This window comes from Chelmon rostratus, chromosome 2 (genome assembly GCF_017976325.1).
Source record: "Chelmon rostratus isolate fCheRos1 chromosome 2, fCheRos1.pri, whole genome shotgun sequence".
Taxonomy (NCBI): domain Eukaryota; kingdom Metazoa; phylum Chordata; class Actinopteri; order Chaetodontiformes; family Chaetodontidae; genus Chelmon; species Chelmon rostratus.
This window is the reverse complement of record NC_055659.1, coordinates 12721875-12747021: the sequence shown is the minus strand read 5'-3', so window position 1 is coordinate 12747021 and position 25147 is coordinate 12721875. Positions and strand designations below refer to the sequence as shown.

Here is a 25147-nt window from a genome sequence, read left to right as displayed (position 1 = left end):
ATGCTGAAATGTTTACCTTGATCTCCTACCAGTACTGACTTCAAAAACCCACACCTTCTTTCCAAAACACACACACACATACAGACGCACACACAGATCCTCTGCCCTCTTGACTACCTTCCTAGGCTTGGCCAAGCCTTTCATGGACGCCCACAGACCCTCCTCTGCAGGTGTAGGGTTACCTCAGCCTCAGACATCAACACACTGTGTGAATCAATGCCTGCACATGTGTGTGTGTGTGTGTGTGTGTGTGTGTGTGTGTGTGTTTGCAGACCGACCTGGCGTCTGGTCTTGGAGCCAGACGCACCGCACACAATACACACTGACGTGTCTCTCGTTCATCTTTTCAACCTCTCTTTTCATTCCTTCCTTCCTTTTCTTTTATTTCTTTCATTCTCCACTTCCATCCATGGGATCCGTTACATGAGACGCCAACGGCCAAAATCCACTTTGTTGAAATACGGCTGCTCTGACACAGAAAGCAACATGATAACTGTGCTGATTCTGTGATAACGTCAATATAGCCACTCCATGCGATGCACACGGACACACAGTTAGAGACATGCAAAATAGAAGGACATCATTTACTTATGTCCATATCAGCATACAGGATCATGACCAGTGACTTCTGCAATACCCAGTCCTATGGCACAGTTTTAGTTTTGAGAGTTTCAGTAATAAATAAAAGAAAAAAGAAAATATTAGTTAACTAAAATCAGACAGGGTTGTGAATTATGACCAGAAGTTTGTACCTGCATAAAATGCTGTACATATTTAGAAAATCATTAAATAAAAATGACATTAAAAAATGTCTTAACTGGGTAAGAAGCATCTAAAACATTAATTAATTCGAAGTCAGGTGCGACAATTTCACCACTGTGCCAAAAGCACTGTAGGAAATATGCGATAAAGACATGAACATGTGTACACACATAGAACAGAAAAGACCTGACAGTTTTAGGATCTTTGCACTGTGTATCGGGCGCTGATGGGTTCCAGTAGTGACTGCATGCTGTTGATGGATTGCACCAGCGAAGCCAAGCTATAAACACACGGAGTCAGCAACATCTGGATTACATGGTGTGCGACACATACAGTATGTATACACACATGTGCACTTGTCCTGAAGCTTCCTTCCTCATTAAGCCACATAAATCTCTACCCTCTAGCTTTATTTGACGGTGCGTCTTTTTGAAGTTGTTTGCGGATCCATACTGTGGATATTAGGTAGCATCCACACTGTGGGCTGTGGGTGTCCTTAACCCTATTAAACATACTGTACATTGGGTGGTCCTGGTGGCTTAGAGGGGCTTTCATTTGAGAACATCGCTGACTGTTTGCAATGATACAATCAAACTATATCCCAAATATATCAGTTGTCAACAAACTGAGATCGTCTTGGAACTACTTGAGTATTAGCAGAAGTACAGTAGTATTACTGGTAGTAGTATTAGGATGTAAGGGGGGATTTCTGATTACAACACTGGTTTGATATAACACTGGTAAATGTCTTTTGACTGATGCACAGCTACCAATGAAATGCTTAGAGGCTCTTGTTCAGTGGTTTGGCTGTGCTGTGACCTGTGCACCGTATCATGAGTAAACAGTTCCTGGTGAGTCAGAGGCGCTGACTTCCTCTGTTAACATGTATGGTCAAACCTCCAGGTAAGACACTTGCCTTGAAAACGCACAAACTCCATACTGACTCATTAAGCAACTGCCAGGCCTTACGGTATTTCAGACAATCCGCACAACTCACAGGAAGTACAGCTCATAAAGAATGTGTAGTAAACGCTGGGTGGTTTCTGTACAACATAAACGTGTTTACCGTATACTTCAAAACAGCATGTAGGATAGAAAATATTGCGTGTTATTTATACTACAGTGAGATGTGACATTTGCACAAATTGCACGTTATGCGAAAATAATTTCTGGTTTAAATGTAAAGACCTTTACATTTAAACAGGTTACTATTACAGCTGCCTTAAGGCTGTCACACACAAAACAGCACAGAATAATCTGTTGTCTTTAAAATATTGAGCGATTCCTGAAAGACAAATATTTACAAAATTGACATAAAGCATTCCTGACATGAGCATCCCATCATGAGGCTACCCTTAAAAGCTGACAAAATTGCGAAACATATGCTGCAACTAGGGCTTACCAACTATGTGTCCATCAACTAATCAATCAAATGACTAATTATTTCACCTTTAAAATGTATAATTAATCAAAATTAGAAGGCCATTGTATTTATTCTAATACCACTTTACTTGTGCCAGTTAAACAGACATACATTTGAGTCATGTTTTCAGTGTAGTCATACAAATCCTGTAACTCTATCACAAATGTTTTGAGGGGTTTTTAATCTTTGGCAAAGGGTTTTTACATCCATAAAAGCTGGTACCTGCAGACTGACATCAGGTGTTTAATCTTCATAAACAGTGACATGAGGGCGATTTTCAGAGTAAAACAGCTCCAGCTATCAAAGGCTCAGAGGGAAGGAAAACCTTACGACACACCTTGAGCCTTGTTGGTGAGCGGTTCAGTCTCTTCTCAAGACTTTGCAAATGCTTTTGCTATTAATAGTGATAGCATATTTGGTAGTATTAGTACAAGTAGTTGTAGTAAGAGGTGCCTGGCACAGTTTAAGACAAAGCCACGTCAGCTCTGATTTACTCTCTGGCGTGTAGTTTTATTGGCATGCAGCCCCAGAAAGAGTTAGGAAATGCATGCACGCGCAAACACACACACACTCACACACTCACACACACACACACACACACACACACACTGTGAAAAGCCCCAACTCTACAGGAACTGCTCCAGCCCAGACAGGGGCTGAATTGTTTTGTTTCCATAGTGACCTGGCAGCACACAGCTGACTGCGGCAGGAATACACACAGACAGACATGCACTCACTAACACACGCATACACAGCACAAAGACAGACACACGCACACACATTACAGTGAACGGACTGATAGATGGACAGAGGGACACACAAAGGGACGAGAGGAATGGGGGAGGGAGAGCAGGCAGGGAGAGGAGGTAAGGCCGAGGAGAGGAAAATAAGGAGAAGTGAAATAGGAGCAGGCTGGTAGAAAAGAAAAAGAGTGAAAGCCAGATAAGAGAGTGCAGAACACAGAGGGAAAATGTGTGTGGGTGGGATTAACAGAATCAAAACATATTCACCAATTTCACTACATAACCTTATTCCCTGTCTCAGCATAGGATCGTCTTTCCTAACCCGCGTTGTTCATTGTTCCTGACTACACAGGCTTTACCCAATCCTTGTCAATCCTTGTGAACCCTCCGTGCAGACTGAATAATCTCATCAGTCACACAGGCAGAAACATGACACCTTAAGATGGGGTGGAACTTAATACTTGTTTTTTTTTTTTTCAGAAGCAGCGTAGGTGAAGAAAACTTTAAAGTTTCAAAGCACAAGCTAGCCAGCACCCCCGCCCCCTCAGGCCTCTGGTTTCTCCCTCTGTGTATCTCTCTCGCTCTGTCTTCACATGAAAGTGATAGATCTGGGGCTTTATGACCTCTTTATAGACACAAAGACTGCATTGAGATCAGGGGAGAAAGAGAGAGTGAACCAGCCCTCCACTCATCACAACACCCTTTCTTCAGTCCTGCACTTCCTCACTTTACCCTCCCCACCCTCCCACATCTTGCTTTTTCTTTCTTTCTTTTTCTTTTTTTTACTTTCTCCCTCTCAAAATTGTGCTCCCCCTGGCTCCAGTCTTACATTAATGTGTCCAATCACATCGCTGGACGCGGCAAACCACTGGGCCACCTGGGGCAATGATTGGCCAGTTGGCTGTGGACCAATGACAATGCAGTGAAAAGCCAATCTCTCCCACCCCACTTGGCTGATTTGGGGTATGCGGGCCCTTCGACAACCCATCTTTGCATGAGCGCACGTACACACGCACACACACGCTCACACACACACGCACACGCACACACACACAGCAGTGGTGGGAGCTAATTCCACTCATACGACAGTCACTGACATCAATGAGCAACTGCTGCCTGATTGTTACCATATGGTTTTACCAGCTTTTCTGTGTGTGCATGTGCGTGTGTGTGTGTGTGTGTCTTCAGTATTCCTCAAGGAACAACATTTCAACACAGCTCCACTGACGGAACAATGTAGAGTTGGGAGAGATGGGAATCCCCCTATTTCTGCTAAGGCTGCAATTTGTATTTCAAAACAATGTTGTTCCATAGTAACAGAACCTGATAAGTAAATCAGAACCTCCCTATCTGTTTCCATGCTTCAGTCTTTCTAGCAAACTGGATTTACTGTCAAAATGCTGTCTTGTTAGCAAAGTGCATCTGAAATGAGATATTTTGAATTTTTTATTTGCTACTTACAATGGGTGAGCAGGCAGTGCATTTGTCGAATGCCAGGCTGGCAGGCAGGACATTGTCAAACCTCGAAAGAAAGCCTCGGATCTGTGGAAGAGGAGTCAGCGTGTCAAAAACGTGACATGAAACAGAGGAGCAAAATAGCGGAACAGCACTCAAAACCACCTTTGCATCATTTATAAACATCGCAAATTTAAATTATGTGAACACAGCAAAGTTCTCTAAACATAAAGAGACACAAGCTGATGAAGACACAAGTAAACCCAGGAGAAAAATAAGCAGCACATGAGTTTATTGAATGTTAAATGAGTGCCTCCTGGACTAAAAGTATTCAGTTTGAAGATAAGGAAAGTATTCTTTATATGCTTGTTAACAAATTTAAAACAGTAGTGAAGTAGTAAGCGTCTAATGTGGGGCTTGAAAATTTGGAAACAGTTTATAAAAGTGTTCTGAGAGCGCCCTCTGGTGCCTCAGAGGCCACAGCCGCTTTCAGTGAAACATTTTCCGCACATCTCTCCCTGCTGAAAGCCGTCACTTTTATTTATGGCTGATGTAATTATGGCTAATTACCTTGATTACTGTCTAAAGAATCCCTTCTAAACACACACACACACAAACAAACCAACAACTCTTTAGGGGCACATGTTGAAACATCATTCATCACCAACATATTCCTTTCATCGCTTCCCACCTCCTCTCTTGTACCCACATCCTCCTGTTTTTTAATAAAAGCTCAACCCATTATGTTTTCTGGTGACGCACGTAGACCAGAGCATGAAATGACTTCCTCACTATAATTATCCAGTGGTGAAACTGTCAAATATATTGAACATTTGTGACCAATTACTGCATAATGCACAGCAAGTGAACACGGGTGGAAATTAAAAGCTTTCAGTTCTTGGCTGGGAGACTTGGGTGCAAACATGACATTTTCACACAGCCCAATTTGAAAAACTCTTTATGGGGCCAAATGTGCACAAGCCCAGTCCAGGCTGTGTAAGAACCTAGGGCTATTGGGTTTAGATGTACTGTACATCTCACACTGTGTGACTGATGATCATGTATAATGTGGCGCAGCACTCTCACAAAACATTTCCATTTAACCACACTGCACAACAGCCTCAGCCGGCAGCTCATTTCATTCATTCCCTCTTGTCTTTCATATCCTTCCATCTGTATGCTGATCATTTCTATGAAGATGGTATGTTCAAGGACATACAAAGAGTGGGATAAAAATGGGACGGAGAGATAGACAGATAAACTGCAGTGAGAAGAAGTATACAGTGATGACACAAATGCAAGTGAGCATGTCCAGTGGATGAATGGACAAATGTAGGGGTGAGTCGATGAGTCAGTCAGACCAAAGGGTGAGCGTGGGCAAGTGTGATGGACTTGGAACAGACTAGCAGCTCTACATAAATCTGCCTCTATAGAGAGCATAAAAGAGTCCAGGTATGTATGTAGTGAGGATAAATAAACAGTGTTTCCAGCTATTGTGCTTGTCATCCATGGGAATAGTTGTTTTTTTTTACATTATATAATAATGCATGGAAATTAATAAGAAGCACTGCTTGTCAGTGACATTTACAATGGCATAAATCAGTCACTGCTTTATGGAGTATCTGATTTTAAAATCAACTGACTGCTGCCTTAGTTTACATGCAAATTTACAGCACTGGAATAAAGACCCTTATTTTCACAGTCAAAGCACTGTATATCGTATAAGTACCTCTTTGGCAGCTATTGGAAGTTTGACGTCATCCTGCATCTTCACACGTGTTCACAATCTATCTCGGACTTTGTCATCCCTGATTTTCCATAATGTAATTTTGCTGTTTTGGTCTGTTCTCTACACATATCTGTTGCATGTCTGTCTGTCGGGGAAGAGAGATCCCTCCTCTGCTGCTCTTCCTGAGGCGTCTTCCATTTTTACCCCCATTAAAGGTTTTGTTTTGGGGAGTTTGTCTTTATCTGAACCAAAGTGTCTAAAGATGCAGTATGTGGTGTCGTATGCTGTGCAGAGTGTAAAGCCCTTTGAGGGATTTGTGATATTGGGCTAATCCATAAAACTGACTTGACTTGAAGTATGCTGTTTAATCAGCTATTATCTTTGACCAATAAAAGACTTATGTTGTCCCGACACACACATTTACACCAAGACAAACACAGAGTATTTCTATTAATTGCAGCGAAGGTCAGGGAAAACACTGCTTTTAGAGATGTGGGGAAGCAGTTTGAAAAGTGTCAAGACTACTCAACAAATTTCAGGGTCAAAGGCTGAAAGTGGATCACATATTTACCAAAAAAATAAGGGTTACAGCACCCAAAAGTGTAGTTTCTGTAAACCACCACAAGTTGTCACTGTGGCACCACAGAAAAGATAGCCTGCAGCCTCAAGCATTCACTGCAGTGTGGCGTATTAGCGATAGACTGCTGCAGGAAAAGGCCTGCCAGGCATAATGTATATGAAAACTGACATGCACACGCTCGCACACACACACGCGCACGCAAACACACACACATACCCTCATGCATATTAACACACACAGGACAATCCATTTGCATGCCATTTTTTTGATTATTTGGTTGAAATGCCACGAGCTGCAGAGGTGTCAAGCAAATGGCAAAAATTCAGATTCTCAGGGCGATGAATGCTGATGATGATGCAAATGGAGGTGGTGAGATACTTGAGTCTGTGAGTAAGCTGAAGGATGCTGCTGTCCTCTACTATTTGGTGACCCTCCAGTCCAAAGTACATAATTATTATTTCAATCATGCTTGTTATGCTTTGAAAAGATTTTGTATATAGCAAAGCATTCTTGGAAAAATATTAAATTAATACATGTTTTTTCCTTGGTACCATTTACCTGCGTCTTCACCAGGGCTGCCCTTCAGGTCAACTACTTTTTATAATCATAACTGTTGCCTTTGTGTTCTTGTTCCTTTATAATTCCTAGATAATGAACAGTCCGTGCCCTACATCACTCTAACAAACCATTCACAAATACAGTTCCACACAAGAATGGTGGGGAAGCACAGGTGATTCAAAAATGGCTACACAAAGGCATACATCAAGACAAGACACACACCAATGAAGTTCCCTTCCCTTGCCCGATTCTTTGGGGAGTATGAACTAGCCAACTCACTGATTATGATCATGTATTACGTTTATGTATTGAACTCTGAGCTTCCCTCACTAAAGACTTGAGTGACCCAATGCTTCCAGCGAATTCTGATCCGAACTCGACCTCCATCTATGACACTGAATTAATTTCATTTCCCACAACAGCAGCTGCGTGTCAGATCTAGTTATGGCCTATTGTGGCGAGCCACAGGGCTACATCCTCGTCTCATTTCTAATTTCGAGCATCCTCAGTCATAAAGGACAGAATAAGATTTATTTCAACAGATAATATACAAAGACGTGCATATCTGCAGCCAAAGTTTGCGTCTTGAAATTTCTTCCTCACAGTGAATGGGATTCATTTTTCTGGTCAGACAATGCAAAGACTTATCTTTTCGTAATTATGATGGTTTTTACGATACGTGAAGTGTCTTAATTAAGAACCGTGTGTTATTTCTACGTCTGATCTTTCATTTTAAATGCATCAACTGATCATTAAAATGACCAAAATGGAAACCTCTGGCATTGCAATATAATACACAACAACAGCCGTGAAATTAATACAACTTTTGTGAATCCTTTTACTTATAAATTGTTGTCGATACTGTCAGACAGGTGCTGATTCGGCTTGGAAGGTGAAGTTCATCATAATAGGCCATTTAACAACTCCCTTTGTTGGACAGGCCAAGTTGGATCACGTTACTGACTTTGTAACCTCCGAACTGGTACTTAACATGTACGGTAGCCAATCAGCATGAGGCTGGCATGACAGTGATTTGTGTTGTCACACAGACAACAGATCACAACAAACAAACATTTTAAGTAGACCCTAAGGTATTTATGGCAGAGCAGCTCCACATTACACAGGTGGATCTTTCTGGGTAATAATAAAGAAGCTGCAGAACATAACGTAAAGACACAATCTATTCATTATGTGCCAAATTCTGAGACGCTACTCCATGCAATTACCTTTCATCTAGACTTGATTACTGCTGTTCAATGACCTTATCAACATGTATTGTATGAATTGTATGAATGTCACCACACTGTAGTCTCCTTCAGCAAGATCTGGTTGAATACTTTGTGGGCTTGTAATATGTACCTTGTCACCACTTGCCGCCCTTTCAGGTGTCATTGAGGGTTTCACCGTGTCAGGATGTACAGTTCTTTAAAAAAGCAACAAGCAGCAGCATTTTCCTCAGTACCCGTATCCATCAGAGATGCTAACCTTCTAGATTACATAGATTTTACCTGTGTTCTTGTGTTCCATGAAATTACAAGCAACTACTTGCTCTATGTATTCATTTACTTGGGCTGTAGCATGCATTTTATTGTTTAGAATGACTTTTTTATCCTTATTAGTTAAACAGTGCAATTTATTGTATTTGTTGTAGTTACTGGCCATTGTTCTCATGTGTTTGTTTGTTAAGGACTTTGACGACTACTTCGTGAAATGAGTAAATACAATACGTCAATCAAACACTCAGTGGCCACTTTATTAGGTTCACCTGCAAAAATCTAATGCAATCCAGTACAACAGCTCGACCATAACTAATAATAACTGGGTGATAATACAGATAATAGTGTTCAGTTTAATTGGGAGGATGCTGCATAAAACATAAATAAAACAGAATGTGATAACTTGCTGATCCTTTTTGGACATATGCTCAATTGCAAACAGTACAAAGACAATATATTTAATGTTTCATCAACATAATTGATTTTTGTAAATATCTGCTTGTTCTGAATTTAATGCGGCAAAACCTTTCAAACAAGTTGGGACAGGAGCAACAAAAGACTGGGAAGGCTCCAGAAACCCCTTTTTTGCAACATTTCAGAGGTAAACAGGTTGATTGAGGACAGGTGGAACGAGGTTCACCACTTTGTGAATTGAAAAAAAATGATTGCAAAGGATATTACTACATGGGTTTTACAATCAGGGTTGTTAAACATGTGTATGCATGTGAGTGAATTTGAATGTGTGTGTGTGTGTCTGACCTGATGTGGCACTAGACCCAAAGAGGTGGGAGGTTCATTCATTCTGTCATCGCTGCTGCTGGCGACTGCGTAGCCTCTGAGGATAGAGAAAGAAAGAGAAAATTATAGGCTTGACACTTTTTTCCCCATTTGCCTTTTTGTGGATCACTGTAACCACAACTTGGGTAACATTCTGAACCATGCAAAGGTAGCCTCTTTGGCAGCTATTGGAAGTTTGACGTCATCCTGCATCTTCACACGTGTTCACAATCTATCTCGGACTTTGTCATCCCTGATTTTCCATATTGTAATTTTGCTGTTTTGGTCTGTTCTCTACACATATCTGTTGCATGTCTGTCTGTCGGGGAAGAGAGATCCCTCCTCTGCTGCTCTTCCTGAGGCGTCTTCCATTTTTACCCCCATTAAAGGTTTTGTTTTGGGGAGTTTGGGTAACATTCTGAACCATGCAAAGGTAGCCTTTTAAAATGTCACTTTAATGCACTAAATCTCATTAAACATACTACAGCACCACACTTATGTAAGCCCAAATAGAAAAACAAACAACCCAATATATATAATAATGAATAATATGAATTTGGTTGCCTATACTGAGAACTGAGAGGTCTCATTTGTTTCAACGTTTAAAAGTTTCACATTTTCCACGAGCTCTGAGAGCTCCTGCTTACAAGTAAAGCTAGCCAGGTTTAAAAGATGGGACTTCATATGGGTAACAATAACAGAAATACCCAGTCTCACGTTGAGCTCAGAGTGGTTCTGCAAAGTAAGAAATGTCAGTCAACTGTCGCAACATTAATCCTTACTTGATCATTTTCTAAAGCCCGTGGTTGCTCATATGAATGCTAGTGTAAGGGCCTCAAAGGGGATAAAGAGATGGAGGGAATATACACAGCTATAAAGCGAAAAACAAGGACACAGAGAGGGCAGATGCAAGAGAAGGAGATTTTGTTGTAAAGGAAGGAGTTACACAACCATAGAGGTACAGAGAGGACATGAAAACTCTCCTTCTCTTCTTTGCTTTCTAAGCTTTTTATCCAGGAAAGGCAGAGCAGTTCTGTAACGGCTTATAACATCTCAAAACACTCAGAGACAAAATGGCTGTCTTATCTGGCCCAGCAAGCGGCCACTTTAGTATGACTCACCAAAACAGGCACACACAATTACTTCAACACAAAGGCACACCCGTGCACATGAACACACACTTAATAGGGACGACAACATCCCCATCAGTTTTTGCAAATGAAAAAACATTTGTAAGAATTCAAAATATCGAGCTAGTACAGATTGCTAGTACTTGAGAGCTGACTGAATTGCAGTTTTGGAGCTTTTGAAGCATACAAGTTTGAGAAGGATTAGAAATTGCAACAAAGCTTCTACACTGAACACAAGTTTTTGGGCTTAAGTAAATTCAGGGAGCTGTGCTACAACCAAATTACGGATACTACCTGCAGTGCAGTAAGACCTAAGCGGCAGTGCAGCTCCATCAGAAAGTAAAAGTAAGCCAGTAAAGCTTACTTAAACTTTCAGAGTCACAACCTCAAAGACACCAGCATAACGCTCTGATGAGACGACGTCATGGCGATGCCTGTGATCAGGCCTGCTGGTAGGTGGTAGGTATAAGAGTGTCTGAGTGATCTTTTTTGGACTCTGATGTTAATGTGCAATCAGTTGGGAAAAAAATCAAGAGGAAAAAGACGTAACATCTGATGGAGGTCCTGGTCAAACACAAATGTCCAATATTTCTACAAAGGAGCAGGCGTTTTTTCGGCACCATCCTGAGAGGAGTATATCCCCGGTTGCTATGGTGCACAGCTGAACTCAAGCGGCTCTGAGGGAGCATGCCAACAGGTCAGAGGCAGGAGGATCTGCTGCTGTCAACCACAGAGCATCAGAGCAGGAGGTCACTCCTGGCAGTCACAGAAGAAGCCAGGCTGACGCTCAATAAATGATCAGTATTGTTTTCATGTTTTCTTAAAAGCATAAAATTGAATATGTGCATTTTGCGTGATATTAACATTCAAAATGGAACTTCCAGCGAAGATGTTCAATTAGGGAAAAATCAAAGCACACCACTTGCATACAAGCAAAATGGGCATGATAAATTATGTCTCTGTGTATCTTTACACTTAGATTTAGATCTTTGTAAAGTATAAGACAGCATTTCTTTCATTTGTTTTAACAATCTATGATTCCCCTTTCTTACCTGTCAAAGCAAAAAAAAACTCTATACTATGAATGTGTGGCCAGACCACTGCCACTATTATTACAACCCTGCTTCTGGGATGCAGTGCAAAATGTATTTAAAAACAGAATGTGATGATTTAAAAAACATTGAAACCCCATATCCCCATACCCCTATCCTCATTTAGAATTTGATGCCAGCAACATGCTTTAAAAAAAGTTAACACCTGGTGGAACACCTCACAGTTAATTAGGTTAACTGGCAACAGCAGTAACATGATTGGGTATAAAAATTGCGTAAAATTGCAAAAAAAAATTGGGATTTCTTGTCTACAGAACATAATGTCATTAAAAGATTCAGAGAATCTGAAGAAATCTCTGTGCAAAAGGGACAAGGAAATTCTTACTGGAAGTCACAGCCGCCGCGTCCTCCGGGCTACAGAGGAGAGGGACCCCCCAGCTTGTTATCAGCGCACAGTTCAAAAGCCAGCGTCTGTGATGGTTTGGGGGGGGGCATTAGTGCACATGGCACACATAACCTGCACATCTGTGAAGGCACCATTAATGCTGAACCATATAGGTTTTGGAGCAACACATGCTGCAAAGTAGACAACGTCTTTTTCAGGGAAGGCTTTGTTTATTCAGCAAGACGATGACAAACCACATTCTGCACGTATTTCGACAGCAGGGCTCTGCAGTAAAAGAGTCGGCTGCTAAACTGACCTGCCTGCAGTCCCAACTTGTCACCCGTTGAAAATGTTTGGTGCATTATGACAAAGGAGACCCTGAACTGTCGAGCAGCTGAAATCTTACATCAAGCAAGAATGGAGGAACACTCCACTTTCAAAATGACAACAGTTGGTCTCCTCAGTTCACAAATGCTTACAGAGTGTTCTTCAAAGTGGAGGTGATGCAGCAGAGTGCCAAACATGACCCATGTTTTTTGAAACTTGTTGTTGGCATCAAATTCTAAATGAGGATGTCTTTTTAAAAAAATAACAATGAAATTTGATATGTTGTCTTTGTGCTATTTTCAATTAAATATGGTGCTTCAGTGTTTTGCAAATCATCACATTCTGTTTCTATTTATTTTACACAGTGTCCCAACTTTTTTGGAAACTAATAATAATAATAATACTTAGCCCACATAACTTTTTAAAGCCCACTGTATCCACTTACCCTTCACTGTGCTGCAGAATGGACACCATCATCTCAACAGCCAGGGCTCCAGCAATCATGGCCAGGCCCGGTCTGCTGACTGTGCACTGCTGATCCAGAGTCCGATCCCTGGTTGACTGTTTACAGAAAAAAGCAAACATCAAGCAAACAGCTGGCAGTATACAGTAAGCACAACAATGACATCTGAGTTTCTTCTGAAATAAGCAGGAGAGAGGAGATGAGGAGTTTGGGCAATTAGGTTAACCCCAATCACTGTTCTGGAAGGCAGAAGATATTTCCATTTCTGATTTTTCTGGTCATGTTGGTAATCTCACCCAAAGTGACTTAGGTTGGGTTAGCTAGATAAATGTCTAGATGTCTTGATTGTAGACTGCTTGCAGCACAATGGCTGGTATTGGAGTCCTTTCAGTTAAGCAGCCTTTTAATTATATCATTACCATTATCAAAAATTGGGCCATCAACGTTTGCACAAAGAGCACGGTGCTTCAACTAATAGATGTCTGGATGAAACACTCTGGATCAACAAACCGACAGATGGAAATATCCCAATGAAATGTCACCAATTATAGTAAAACAAAAAAACAAAAAGCTGCTTAAAAAGTACGTTAGAGCTTAATTTCCCATGCTTGGCATGTTCCACGTTGTTATAACAGCTGATCACTCGCAGATACAGACGACATGTTCGACAATCTGTTGCATCATTTAGCTTCAATGCACAGACAAGGCACGGGAAAACAACGCAAAAGCCATTCGTAGCCTCATTACTTTATTTACAACTTTCTGTTCATTCATTCAGCAAATTCAATTCCATATTCCATTAAGAATGGAGAGAGCGCAGGCTGAGCCTCTAATTCAAATGTTGAGATTACTACAATCTGTGACAGCGTGCTGGTGCCATATGGCATTTATAGGAGAAGCCGGAGCTGTGGCCTTCAATAGCTGATGAACTGCTTACATAAATTACTCATATCAAAAGGTCACAAGGGAGAAAAAGACCAAAAAAAGAAAGAAAGAGTATCACAGGTTCAAAAGAAAGGGTACAGACAGAATGTGGCTGGCAAGAAAAATGTGATTCTCACAAGCAGAGAGGTTGTGAAGAGTCAGGGAACCCCACCTACAAAAAAAAACTGCAGAGTGCCACAGTGCTCATGAGAAAAATCCTAACGTATTATCACGTTACAAAGTTGATACAGTGGAAGTGTCAGCACATGGCAACATTAGCATTCATTTGGAGTTGTGTTCCTGGGCGACTGTCCAATATTCACCCTCTTCTGAGCTCTGTTTTGGTCTCCAGAAACGCTCCACTATGATCACCAGCTAGTCGCCAACTGTGTCTGTAAACCATTTGTTGCTGGTCAGGTGGTGAACAGCGGAATTAGCATTTGCTGAAAATGGCTGCATGCTGTGACTGCAAACAATGTTGCTGAGAGAGACAAAAAGCCAAAACAGAGATCCAAACAAAAAGGCTCCACAGCAGTGAGGGGAGCTACAGAGTTGGGTTTAAAGTCTCTGTAGGGTCACACCTTCCACATATTAGTCATTTGACCAATTATTAATACAAAAAGTTGATTAGTTTCAATTTTTCAACATTTCAAAGAATCGTTCCTGCTTTGCGTTTATACCAAAATCTTAATGAGTTGAGCGTATGCTTGTCATCTGTGTGTGCTTCCTCACATCTCCTGGTGCCACAACATCGTTGCAGAAGTAGCAGCCCAGCTTGTGTCCTGGGATGTTGGAGAACAGAGAGGATCCCGGGACAGAGGGCGCAGAGCCGGCCGGTGTGGAGGACGAGGACGAAGCAGAGGAACAGGAGGGAGAGGAGTCTAGCCCTGTAGAAACACTCTGACTGGTCAGGGGTTTCTTCAGGCCGTGGCGCATCACGACAAATGTGTCAAAGCCCAGAGCGGCATTCACCACAAGCTGCAACGCGAAAGACAACAATTATGGGGAATCGTGGTCATAAAAGGTTTTTACAGAGCACAGCCCATTTCAACCAAATCCAATAACTAAATGGCTTGTTTTACACAATATGTTGAATCATTTCAAAAAGCAATGACACAAAACATTAATAGGCACTTTACAATGCTGAAAGCATCTAGGCTTTCAGAGAAGCAATGGAAATAAATTGTAAAGCCAATTTGCGGCGAAGTCTGACGCAGCCTCACAGCACAAATGGCCAAACGACCTCTCAGCTGAGCCAGCCATGAAGAAAACCTAATAAGCAGGCCAAGAAACACTGCTGCTAATACAGCAACACAGGAGCTGCATCAGTGCAACCACTGGAGGCCTTGTAAGAGTGCTCAATTATCTAACGTTGCCCTGCAACAAATATAATTCTGAGCGGCAAAGAAAGAAAAGAGAAAGAAAATTTGACGGAAATAGAAAATGTTATTGAGCAATTTAAATTTCCTGGAAGAGAAGACAAGCACAACAAGATGGTGAGCTCTTCGTTCTGGAATTGTATCTTTAGCTTTTTTGGAGAAGAAGTGCCTCATAAAGTTCTTCTGGCTAGCACTGCAGTTTAAATTTAAAATGAGCCACTTAAACAGCCAGCGAACATGGAAAATCATAAGTATTCATCTGACACCATGTTTCTGGATACCTGATGAGTGCAAATTGAATATTAAGACTCTATATATGCTGACGCTGTTCACCAGCTCGTTGCTAACTTTGCCTCTTTGCCATTTTTTTTTTTTTTTACCATACAGTAAACGTGCAAACCAGGTGCTAAAAGCGGCTAAAATGCTCCACAGACATGCAGAGCTAAGTGATAATTCTCTGTGTGTTAATCAATGGAATTTGGTTGATTGTTTACTTTGAAGGTATAAGCGCAGTTTTAATGACCCCCTTCAACGTCTGACGTCAGCCCTGCTGGTTGGTGACATAATGGCTATTCTGTTCATCGTACATACTGCACTGTTCCTTCCTACCTTCCTCTTGCTGGCTGCTATTACCGTAGGCAGCCAGCGGCTCTCCCTTGTATCCATTAGTAAAAAGACCACATCATGTTCTGAAATGAGCTTCTCCAGCTGCTCGACATCCCTCTGGGCCTGGGAGAGAGTGGCCTGAGAGAAGTTCACCGGGTGGCCGGGCATGGGGATGCTCATGTTGTAACCCTCTGCATTCTGCAGGAGGAGAGAGAGACAAAACAGACAGAGAGTAAAAACTAAGCTGAGTCCACATGTGCAGTAAAAAGCAAGTTCAGTTCACATTCAGCCCTTCTTCTTTATGGAAAAAGATGTTTTCATTTTGGTTTGAATTTTGCAATGTCTACTGTATTCGCCAACATGGAAATGTCATTTCTGAATCTTAATTAAGCACACAAAGTAAAAATGTAACTTTCAGCTCGACTGAGGGATTTCAGCTTAATATTGCTGTTCTTGGGGGAACAAATTTTTAAGTTTGGGTATGCAGGGAATGTCAGTTCTATCGACAAACAAAATCCATACACCTCATGGCCTGAAGGTGACGGAAGTTTCAAAAAGCCTTCATTTGCCTGGCCTGCAGATAGTGACACAGTCAATGAACTTTTTAAATGAACCACATACACTTACCTGCACTTCAGATTTGATAATGTACATACTTTACATATCTGTACTCCTTACTGTTAACCTGTTATATTTTGACATGTGTATATTAGGATTTGCACCTCCCTGTTAACTGTTTCTAATTACATTCATGATACTTTCTGGCATTGCATGCATTTGGTTATGGCATTTTACTGATAATCTAATTATCATTTCATTATTACTTGTATTTTGTATATTTGCACTCTATCATCCTTCATCCTGCAACTGCTGCACAATATTTTCCCTCCGGATAAACAAAGTACTGTCTTATCTTAGCATCTCTGACTGCTGCTGCTTTAACTTCCTTGCAGATGCATCATGGGCATATGCAAGACTCACTTCATGCAACACAGTCTAAATCAAACCATTAAGTACTATATTTCAAGCAGTATATAAAAGGTTGAATGAAATGTGCTTCGGTGTTGTTTATGTCTCATAGGGCTTTTTACAGAAAAATCTTTATGGGCTGCAGAAAATCAATTTCTTGAACTTCATGATCTGATCAGCTGCTGTGTGAGAAGCAAGAAGCTGAAACCGTAACAAAACTTGGGCCAAATATGTCTTTTGGCAAGCTTGCTGCTGGCTGACATACTAGTCTAGACCAATAAGTGAGGGCAGAGTAGATGCAGTCATTAAACAGTCCCTCTGTGGAATGTGTAATCACGTCATCAACACAGCTGACCTGAGGCCAGTGTGGGTTTGGCTCACTGGTATAAATCAATAGTAGAGTATGAAACCTAGAATCGCCACTTCCAATTTTAACTTGTGTCACTGTGGCTATCTCTAGTGATTGCAGCTTTGTTGGAAATGTCAGGAGTAATTTCATAGTCAAGAGTAGAACAGAAAAGGGCAAAGTCGAGATGGGAGATCTTAACAAGCCGAAATGCCACTTTTACAGAATCAGTGGATCGACTTCCTTCGCTCTCAACATTTCAAGAGCAGGAGCTGTTCACCAAGTCTTGAATTTACATTTCACTTTGACGCAAGTGTTGCTAAGCATTCAGGGGGTGATTTCAGGCTGCAGAGATGCTAATATATTCCAATTTCAACTGTAAACAACTTGAACTTGCAGCGAGGAAAGACAAAAAAAAAATGAGAGAGAAAAAGCATTTCATGACAACTCAACAATGCCAGTGTTGATATTTTCAACTCTGATTCACCTCAGACCTGACTGTTGACAAAATTTCAACAGAAAAAAAGAAGTTGGTGATAATACTACAAACAATGCACTGCACTGAATGCAGTAAATGTCAGGTAAGTATTTGTCCACAGAAAAAATACGAAATCTGCTCATGTTCTTTTCAACATTGTGACCTTGTATGAACCAGCTCCTCTCGCTTCTGTGCTCTCTGTCTTCATATTTCTTTCCATCTTTGAAGCTGGCACCTGATGCCCCTGTGTTTGTTTGAAAACAAGCAGGGACGAGAGAGCAGCAGGTACACATCCACACTGATAAAAATAGGACGGCAGGTATGGCTGAAGGGTATATAGGAGGGAAACATATAACGTGTTTGGACACACAGTGTGTCTGTGTGTATGTGTGCATTTAGTGGGGACATTACGGGTCTTCTTGTCTTTGACACTATAATTGCGTGCATTGTATCTCGTTTCAGGAACAACCTATTACTGAGCCGTGATTGCAAGCTTTGTGGGGTCAATAATTTGAAAAGAAGAAGAGCTTAAAATGATGCTTCAAATTTACGGAGTTCAAGGCAAATGTCAACACAGCTTACCAGTCAGACAGTGTGTGAGTCTGCTGCCTCAAAGCCCAGAGGGGAAAAACATTACATAGACTGTGCTCTACTTTTCTGATATAGGACTATGTATGTGCACTTGAAAAGTAATATCCGAGAGCTGAGAAACAATTATAGGTTCATGGTACTTCAGCGTGATTCACAAGATCTAGGTCTGTAAAACTGCAGACTCTTTACCTCCTAGGAAAAGTAACTGAATAACGGGAATCATCCAGTTATAACTGCTTATGCTCTCTTGCAGAACTGAACATGCATGTATCTGTAAACAGGTGAATGCATGATTCACATTATGCATATGCATTTCAGTCTATATGTTTCCAAGTGGCTTAATCAAAGATGGGTGTGCTCTTTCACAGCAAAACAGAGCCCTGCTGTGAGTGTTTGGCTAATGTTTCATTTAGTAATATAGCAAAATATCTCCCCCCAGAGAACCCACTCATTAATCAACAAACTAATGAGACCCCCAGCATAATATGCAACTAACAAGACTCTTCATTTCCTGCATGGATTGGCCATCACATCTCAGACACGACCAATCAAACGGGAATACGATTATACACCTAGCATAAACAAAATTCACAGAGCTGCGATGTCAGTGCAGCTACACAGAGGTGACATTTTGCACAAAGGTTTCCAAGACGATACAGCCTCAGATTTCCAGAGAGCCGAGCAATGATTTGATCCTCACTTCACGAGAGAGAGAAATCCTGGTCCACAGCCTGAGCATTATTATTTGGCTTTGACTACTCACCACACCAGGAAAGATTTTGGTGAGTCGGTCAACAGCTGCCATCGCTTTGGACTTCCCTCCTCCAAGACAGTCCTCAAACTCATAGAGCGGCTGCCGAACTGGGTTGGAGTATGAGATCTTTGCATTGTCTACAAATGTGATGTGTCTGACTCCCCATCCCTGGAGAACAAAGGAGAAACATCGTTCATATTTCTAAATCACATTATTTTGAAATACTTAACCACTATTTCTTACTGACATGAACATTAAGAGCACTTTGCAAGCAGCGTCGGCGGCAATGAGCAGAAGGTTGTGTGTCCAGTGTGTATTTCAACATTACTAAGTGTTCATTTTGAAATAATGGATGCATTAGTGTGCAGGCGGTACAAGCTTAAGCCGTTCTAGCTGTTTTTCATTAATATCACTCTCTGTTAACACTAAGTCTCGCCACATTATCAATTACATTACACCAGGGAATTTTTTAATGTCTATGCTGACTAACAGATCGCCTAACGTGGCCTCAAAAAGAAGAACAGACGAGCATTAAAATGAACATTGTAACTGCAGTCAGCTATAGAGCGACAGTTCTGCAGTGTGGTCATTTAGTTTAAGTTCCTCTGTATCATACGATCAAACAAAACGTCCAAAACATTGTATTCACTGTATTCTAGGTTATGCATGTTACTATATTAAAATAAATAGAGCTACATAAAACGTATCTGAAGCTGAAAGTCTGAATTCATTTTTGAAAAAGAAAATAAATACTTGACTTTATACCTAGCAGGTAGTAATGTGTTAAAAACCTACAGGGTACCAGCCTTTCGGTTCTGGTCACTGAACACAGTATATTCATTTGATGCTGGGGGAACAGTAAGCTCAGAGGACAGCAGGCATTATTTTATTCTGAGTGTTATTCGATAAGCTTCATGCAAAATCTGTGGATAAAATCATAGGATCCTGAATTACGCTTTTCTAAAGCTAAACAAAAATTAATGAGAAAACAGAATCTTTTTATCAGGTCTCTCATCAGCAGCTCATCAAGTTATCAGAACTTAAATTTCCTGACGAGGTTACAGGAGAGAATTACAGTAGAAAAACCATGAGAGATACATTTGTGTTTCTTCCATTTATTTACAATATAAAGCATATTTCATGGCAAGGAGAAGACCAGATTCTAAGAAAGTGGTTTGAATGCAGATCAGTTTGGTTGGAGGCCACCTGTCCCATCTGTCATGAAAAGACGCTGCTCACATTCTCAGCACAGATAACAGTTATCAATGAAGGTGATTCTTGTACATCTGCACATTTTGCAGAACAGTGAACAGCACTGTGAAAGTCTGTAGAACATTGATGATTGTTGATTACAGTCGGTGGTGCTTCACTGGTCAATAATAATCAACTGAGCTTCTATTTCCCATGACAAAGAAGGAGAAGTTCATTGAAATCCTGACTTAATACTTATAGATTTCTCTCTGCAAATGTCAATTGAACCCACATGCACAATAATATGGCGATTTAACATGTACAACACGTGGCATTTTCTTCTTTAATGTCACAGACCGGCGCACATGGGATCATTTTTGAAAGATGCTTTTTAACCGTGTTAACCCTCTTCTTCAATCTATCGGAGCTGTTTGAAATCTGCACTGATATACCAATTCACAGAGCTTTATTAATGGTTTAAACCTCCAGATGTAATGCAGGTGTTGATCTGTGTCATTTACACCTTTAGCTCTCCTCGAAATGTCCATAACAGAAGTTGGCTGAACTACATTTGTAAATATTGGAGTGCAGTTTTGATCTTATCTTTAGGTTTTGCACCAAGATTATTCCAACAAGTTGAGCTCTCGCTTAAATCGAGACACTGCTCGTTCAGTTTTACAGATTTATGTTATTATGCGTCAGTCAGAATTAAGTTATCCATTTAAATTCTGCTGTGTTATGAGGAGACAGCTCACTGTAAGAGAATATTTCTCCAGTGTTACTGACTCTTTTTCACTAACTTGTGCTTGTGCAATATTACACAGTTTGCTAAGCCCTAAAGCACAGTGTCCTTCTTTCTATTTATTTATATTTATATACATATCTATATCCTTTCTCCCTTACCATGAGAGTCCTGGCTACATTGCAGCCCAGAGTCCCAGCTCCCAGTAGCAGACACTTTGTGCTGACCACCTTGTCCAGGTCCAGGGAAGGAACCAGCCTCCATCTCATTAGCTTCAAGTTTAGGTCCACAGATGACTCTGCAAGCCTGCAAACAGCCAGTGGAGACAACTGAAGACTCATTTGTTCAATAAGTGCCAAATAAAACAAACAAAGTCTTAGACTGTCTACAGCAACAAATGACACAGCATGCATGGATGCAGTATGGCTGAGAACAATTGTAATTGTCTTATTTGTGGATGTGTAATGGAAATTCTGAAAGAACCCAAACCAGCCATTTATCATAAAGCAATCAAGATAAAGATTATCTACTCCAATAAATATTGTTAAACTAAAATATCTTACTAATTTCATCTGAATACTCATTAATCGCTAAAATGTTGCTTGAATGGGGGACTGATTCAGCTCAGTTACACATAAACACACTTGTACTGTTTATTACCTTTTAGGGTCCATGCATTCACTGAGGTTGACCATCCTGGGTCCCATGGCCCCCTTAGGGTTCTTTTCCCAGCCCACACTCTTAGGACATGCTGGGAAAAGAAAACACATTAACAGTGTAAAATAAGTATAAAATGTCATAATACAAAGTGAGAGATGTGGGAAAAACAGCAAAACGTTAAAACAGTTAAAGTGATGATTTACCAAAATTAGAAAAACACACTTTCTCCCTAGTGTTATCTAGCTGTGCAGGGATGTTGGCTTTATTTGCTCAAGTTTAATACACCCATGTTTCGAATTTCTGCCTCCACACCAATACAATAGAGGCAAATTGATTTTCACAGAACTGAACGCACTTTTAGAAAATGCAACAGCACTGTGCCTTCTCAGGAACAGCGTCCCTGTTATTCTGGGTTATGCACAGACCTCATTGCCAACAGTTTTCATTGTGACTACTTCCTCTGTGGAACCCATGAAAAGCGTTGACAGCAGGACAGATGAGAAAACACATGTTTTATTTTATTCAAACATACACTGTTCAGTGCTGTGACAGACAAAAAACACAAGACACAAAATCATCACCAACCATTAGCCACTTGCTCACGATTCATTTTATCTTCCCAGTTGCATTTAATATGGAGACTGGTTTTTTTTTATGCTAATTTGTTCACATGAATTAGAGATTCCACCAAACTCCTGACTGATAGAAACCAATTCTATCAATTAATATACATTCAGATAAGTTCAATTGCAATAAGCTACTGTAGCAGTTAGACTGTTGTGGCCAGAACCAGTTACTCTTTGAGGAGCACACAGAGAGTGCAACCCAGTGTTTAGAGAGTTAACGCATAAAATACTAAGCAAGCATCATGTGACAGAGGTATATAAACAGCAGTATAAGGAGAACATCAGGGAAATCTTTAATCTTGATTGCCAATGTTGTTTATTTCTCCATGATTTTGCTTCAGATTCCCGCTTAACAATATTGTAATATTCATGGTAGAGATGCAGCTAAACTTTGCAACCTTCTTCTTTTAATTTTTCAGCACACTAGGCATGGGAGGTGAAACAGAAATGATGTGCGTGAGATCCCCCAAGACGCATGTTAATGCCAGGTTTGAATCGGGCCTTAGTTAGCGAAAAGCGAGCAGCTACATATTGGTGCAGAGCTGTACTACAAATATTAAAAATGATTTACTTTTACTTTTTTCCCTCTCATGTCCACTCATCCCTCTATTCCTCACACAATTTTGATGCAAAGATGGACAGTGGTTCAGCGCTCCTCGTTCACTCTTCACTAGTCAGCTTTGCTTTGTGGTGAGAACGGAGCCTGGTGTTTCTGAAACGTTGGGCTGAGGTTGGATGATTAATCCGTTTTCAAACAATACCAAATGTGTCCAAGCAAAACGAAACAGAATAGCTAAATCAATTTTTGTTGCATGAATACACGCCCTGTGAGTTAATTAAAACTCAAAATGTGCTGAAGAGGTAGACCGAGGTAAACAAAGACACCTCATCTGAACTCAACAAAAACCTCCACAGTTCACAGAGCTCCCCCCTCTAACACCTGCTATTACTATTTAAATTACTTTCATCCCTTATTCAACAGATAACGGAATAATGCAGAAGCTGTGTGAGATTAGTGCGGCTCTCAGTGGAAAGTAAACTAAGACTCAGGGTTCATATCAGTTACAAGAACAAAGGCATGCACAGACAAAGACATACAGCGCGACATACCAACACACACACATGTTACATACTGTTATGTGAGTGTGCATGCACACAGTTGCTCACTTTTGGGGACATTACATAGATTTACATTAATTTCCTGGAGACTTACCATAACTGTAACCATTACTTGCCTAACCCTAACCCTAAACCTAACCTATAATCAATGATTTGTGTTATGGGGACTTGCAGTTTGTCCTCATAAGGAAGACAAGTCCCCACATTGCAATGATGTAAACAGATTTAGCCCCACAATGTGGGAATGGAGGTTACCTGAGTTGAGGGGAAGCTCAGGCAGTTTGATCTGGAAGATGAGACTGTGCTGAATGGAGCGGCTTCCCTGCAGCGTTCGGTCCCTGAAACACAGCACGTCCACCGTGTCCATCTTAGAGCCCCTGACACACACACAAATAAAGCAGATGCAAAAGTCAAACAAAGAAAATAACACACACATCATGCACCGAGTACAGATTAGCAGCTATAAAGTGCATGCTAGAAATTAAAGAAAAAAACATTACAATCTCAAATAACACACAAATGAGCAGTCACAACAATATAATCAACACATGCTAACACGTCTCCCCATATATGGTACTAAATAACCACAGTCAGATTATACAATCAATCCAGTGAAACAACTGAATAAGCGAGACATCGTGGCAACGTTGCAATTCTATCTTCACCCATCTAAGCCAGTATCAACAGTTTATGTTTAACACTGAGAGAGAGTGTAGTCAAACACAAGATTGATGAGGTTTGTATTGGATAAAAATTGCCTCTGACTACAGAGCGTGAAAGCTCAACTCTCTGAAGGTATTTGCTGCTGATAAGCCACTGGTATCTCAGGACGGGATTGCTAAACTGGCCTCGGTGGGAGTTCCTTGTTTAAATGAAAAATGATTATGCAATAAAAATGTTTTTGAAACAGCAGAGCAAGTGCCAGGAAAGACTGAGCGAGACCAAAAATGAGTGAACTTGATGTATACTTAAGAGCCCTTCCAAACTATCCGAGCAGCAGTGAAACCTTCAGCACCTAATGCCGTGATCGCTTTAATTCTAGCATCCACGGATGATGACGCGGTCTGATCATGTGACGGGAAAATGCTTTTCATATCTTTTCGGGCGTTATTACGATCAATTTGGAGAGATTAGTTGTTGCTTGCTCGTTTAAGATTAGTCATCCATCACGGTTATCATCAAAACCATGTTACTGGTCTGTGGTGAATCAATTCGCACTTCCTGCTTCATCTTTTCATCATTTAAAATCTGGTTTCACTGTTTACATTCCTGGAGTACAGAACAGCCTTCCTGCTCATTTGAGGATCTATTTTCTTGAGAATAAACTTGAAACAAACGTGCTTAGTTTAGCTTTTCCTCGTCCTTGGTGTGTGTATTTATGCGTGTTGTCTGTCTGTGTGTATGTTTGAACTTTTTAATTGTTTCATCACTCTGTAAAGCACATTAAACCACGAGACTGCAGTCTACGAATAAACTTAATGAAAATAAACAACATCTGTAAAACACATTTCATGAAGTATAACTGATTTTGCATCAACGTAAAAAACAAAAATACCATTATGGCGAAACAGTAGCTGAAAAAAAGACTTCCTGGTTGTGTGTTCCAGGGAAACATCCCCTAATCTGGGTTGCATCAAGAGAAGGAGCTTCCTAAAATGATAACACAGGTTGTGGAAGGTAATAAACTCTTGAAGCGCAGCCTTGTTTAACATCAAGAATAAAGTTTATCTTTAAGCCTGCTGTCTGCTAAATTTGATGCAAACAGAAAGCTATTTTAAGCACTGCAGATAACCAAGTTGGTCCATCATGTATTATAGTTAATTTAAACACAAGATACTTGTGCTCAAAAAGAGGATTCATTCTCAGTGAAGAACCTTGGAGC

At 40.7% G+C, this 25147-nt stretch overlaps 1 protein-coding gene across 1 annotated transcript in view; it reads right to left on the bottom strand.

Moving 5' to 3' along the window:
* The window catches only part of atg7 (ATG7 autophagy related 7 homolog (S. cerevisiae)), a 72060-nt gene that overhangs the window by 31269 nt on the left and 15644 nt on the right, over positions 1-25147 (bottom strand). The window contains exons 9-17 of the mRNA XM_041951694.1: positions 23521-23642; positions 21521-21611; positions 21022-21166; positions 18937-19095; positions 15793-15987; positions 14537-14782; positions 12863-12978; positions 9506-9581; positions 4390-4470 (exon numbers count right to left, since the gene is read on the bottom strand). Coding sequence (XP_041807628.1) covers positions 4390-4470; positions 9506-9581; positions 12863-12978; positions 14537-14782; positions 15793-15987; positions 18937-19095; positions 21022-21166; positions 21521-21611; positions 23521-23642 — 1231 coding nt within the window. The remainder of the gene's footprint in view (positions 1-4389; positions 4471-9505; positions 9582-12862; positions 12979-14536; positions 14783-15792; positions 15988-18936; positions 19096-21021; positions 21167-21520; positions 21612-23520; positions 23643-25147) is intronic.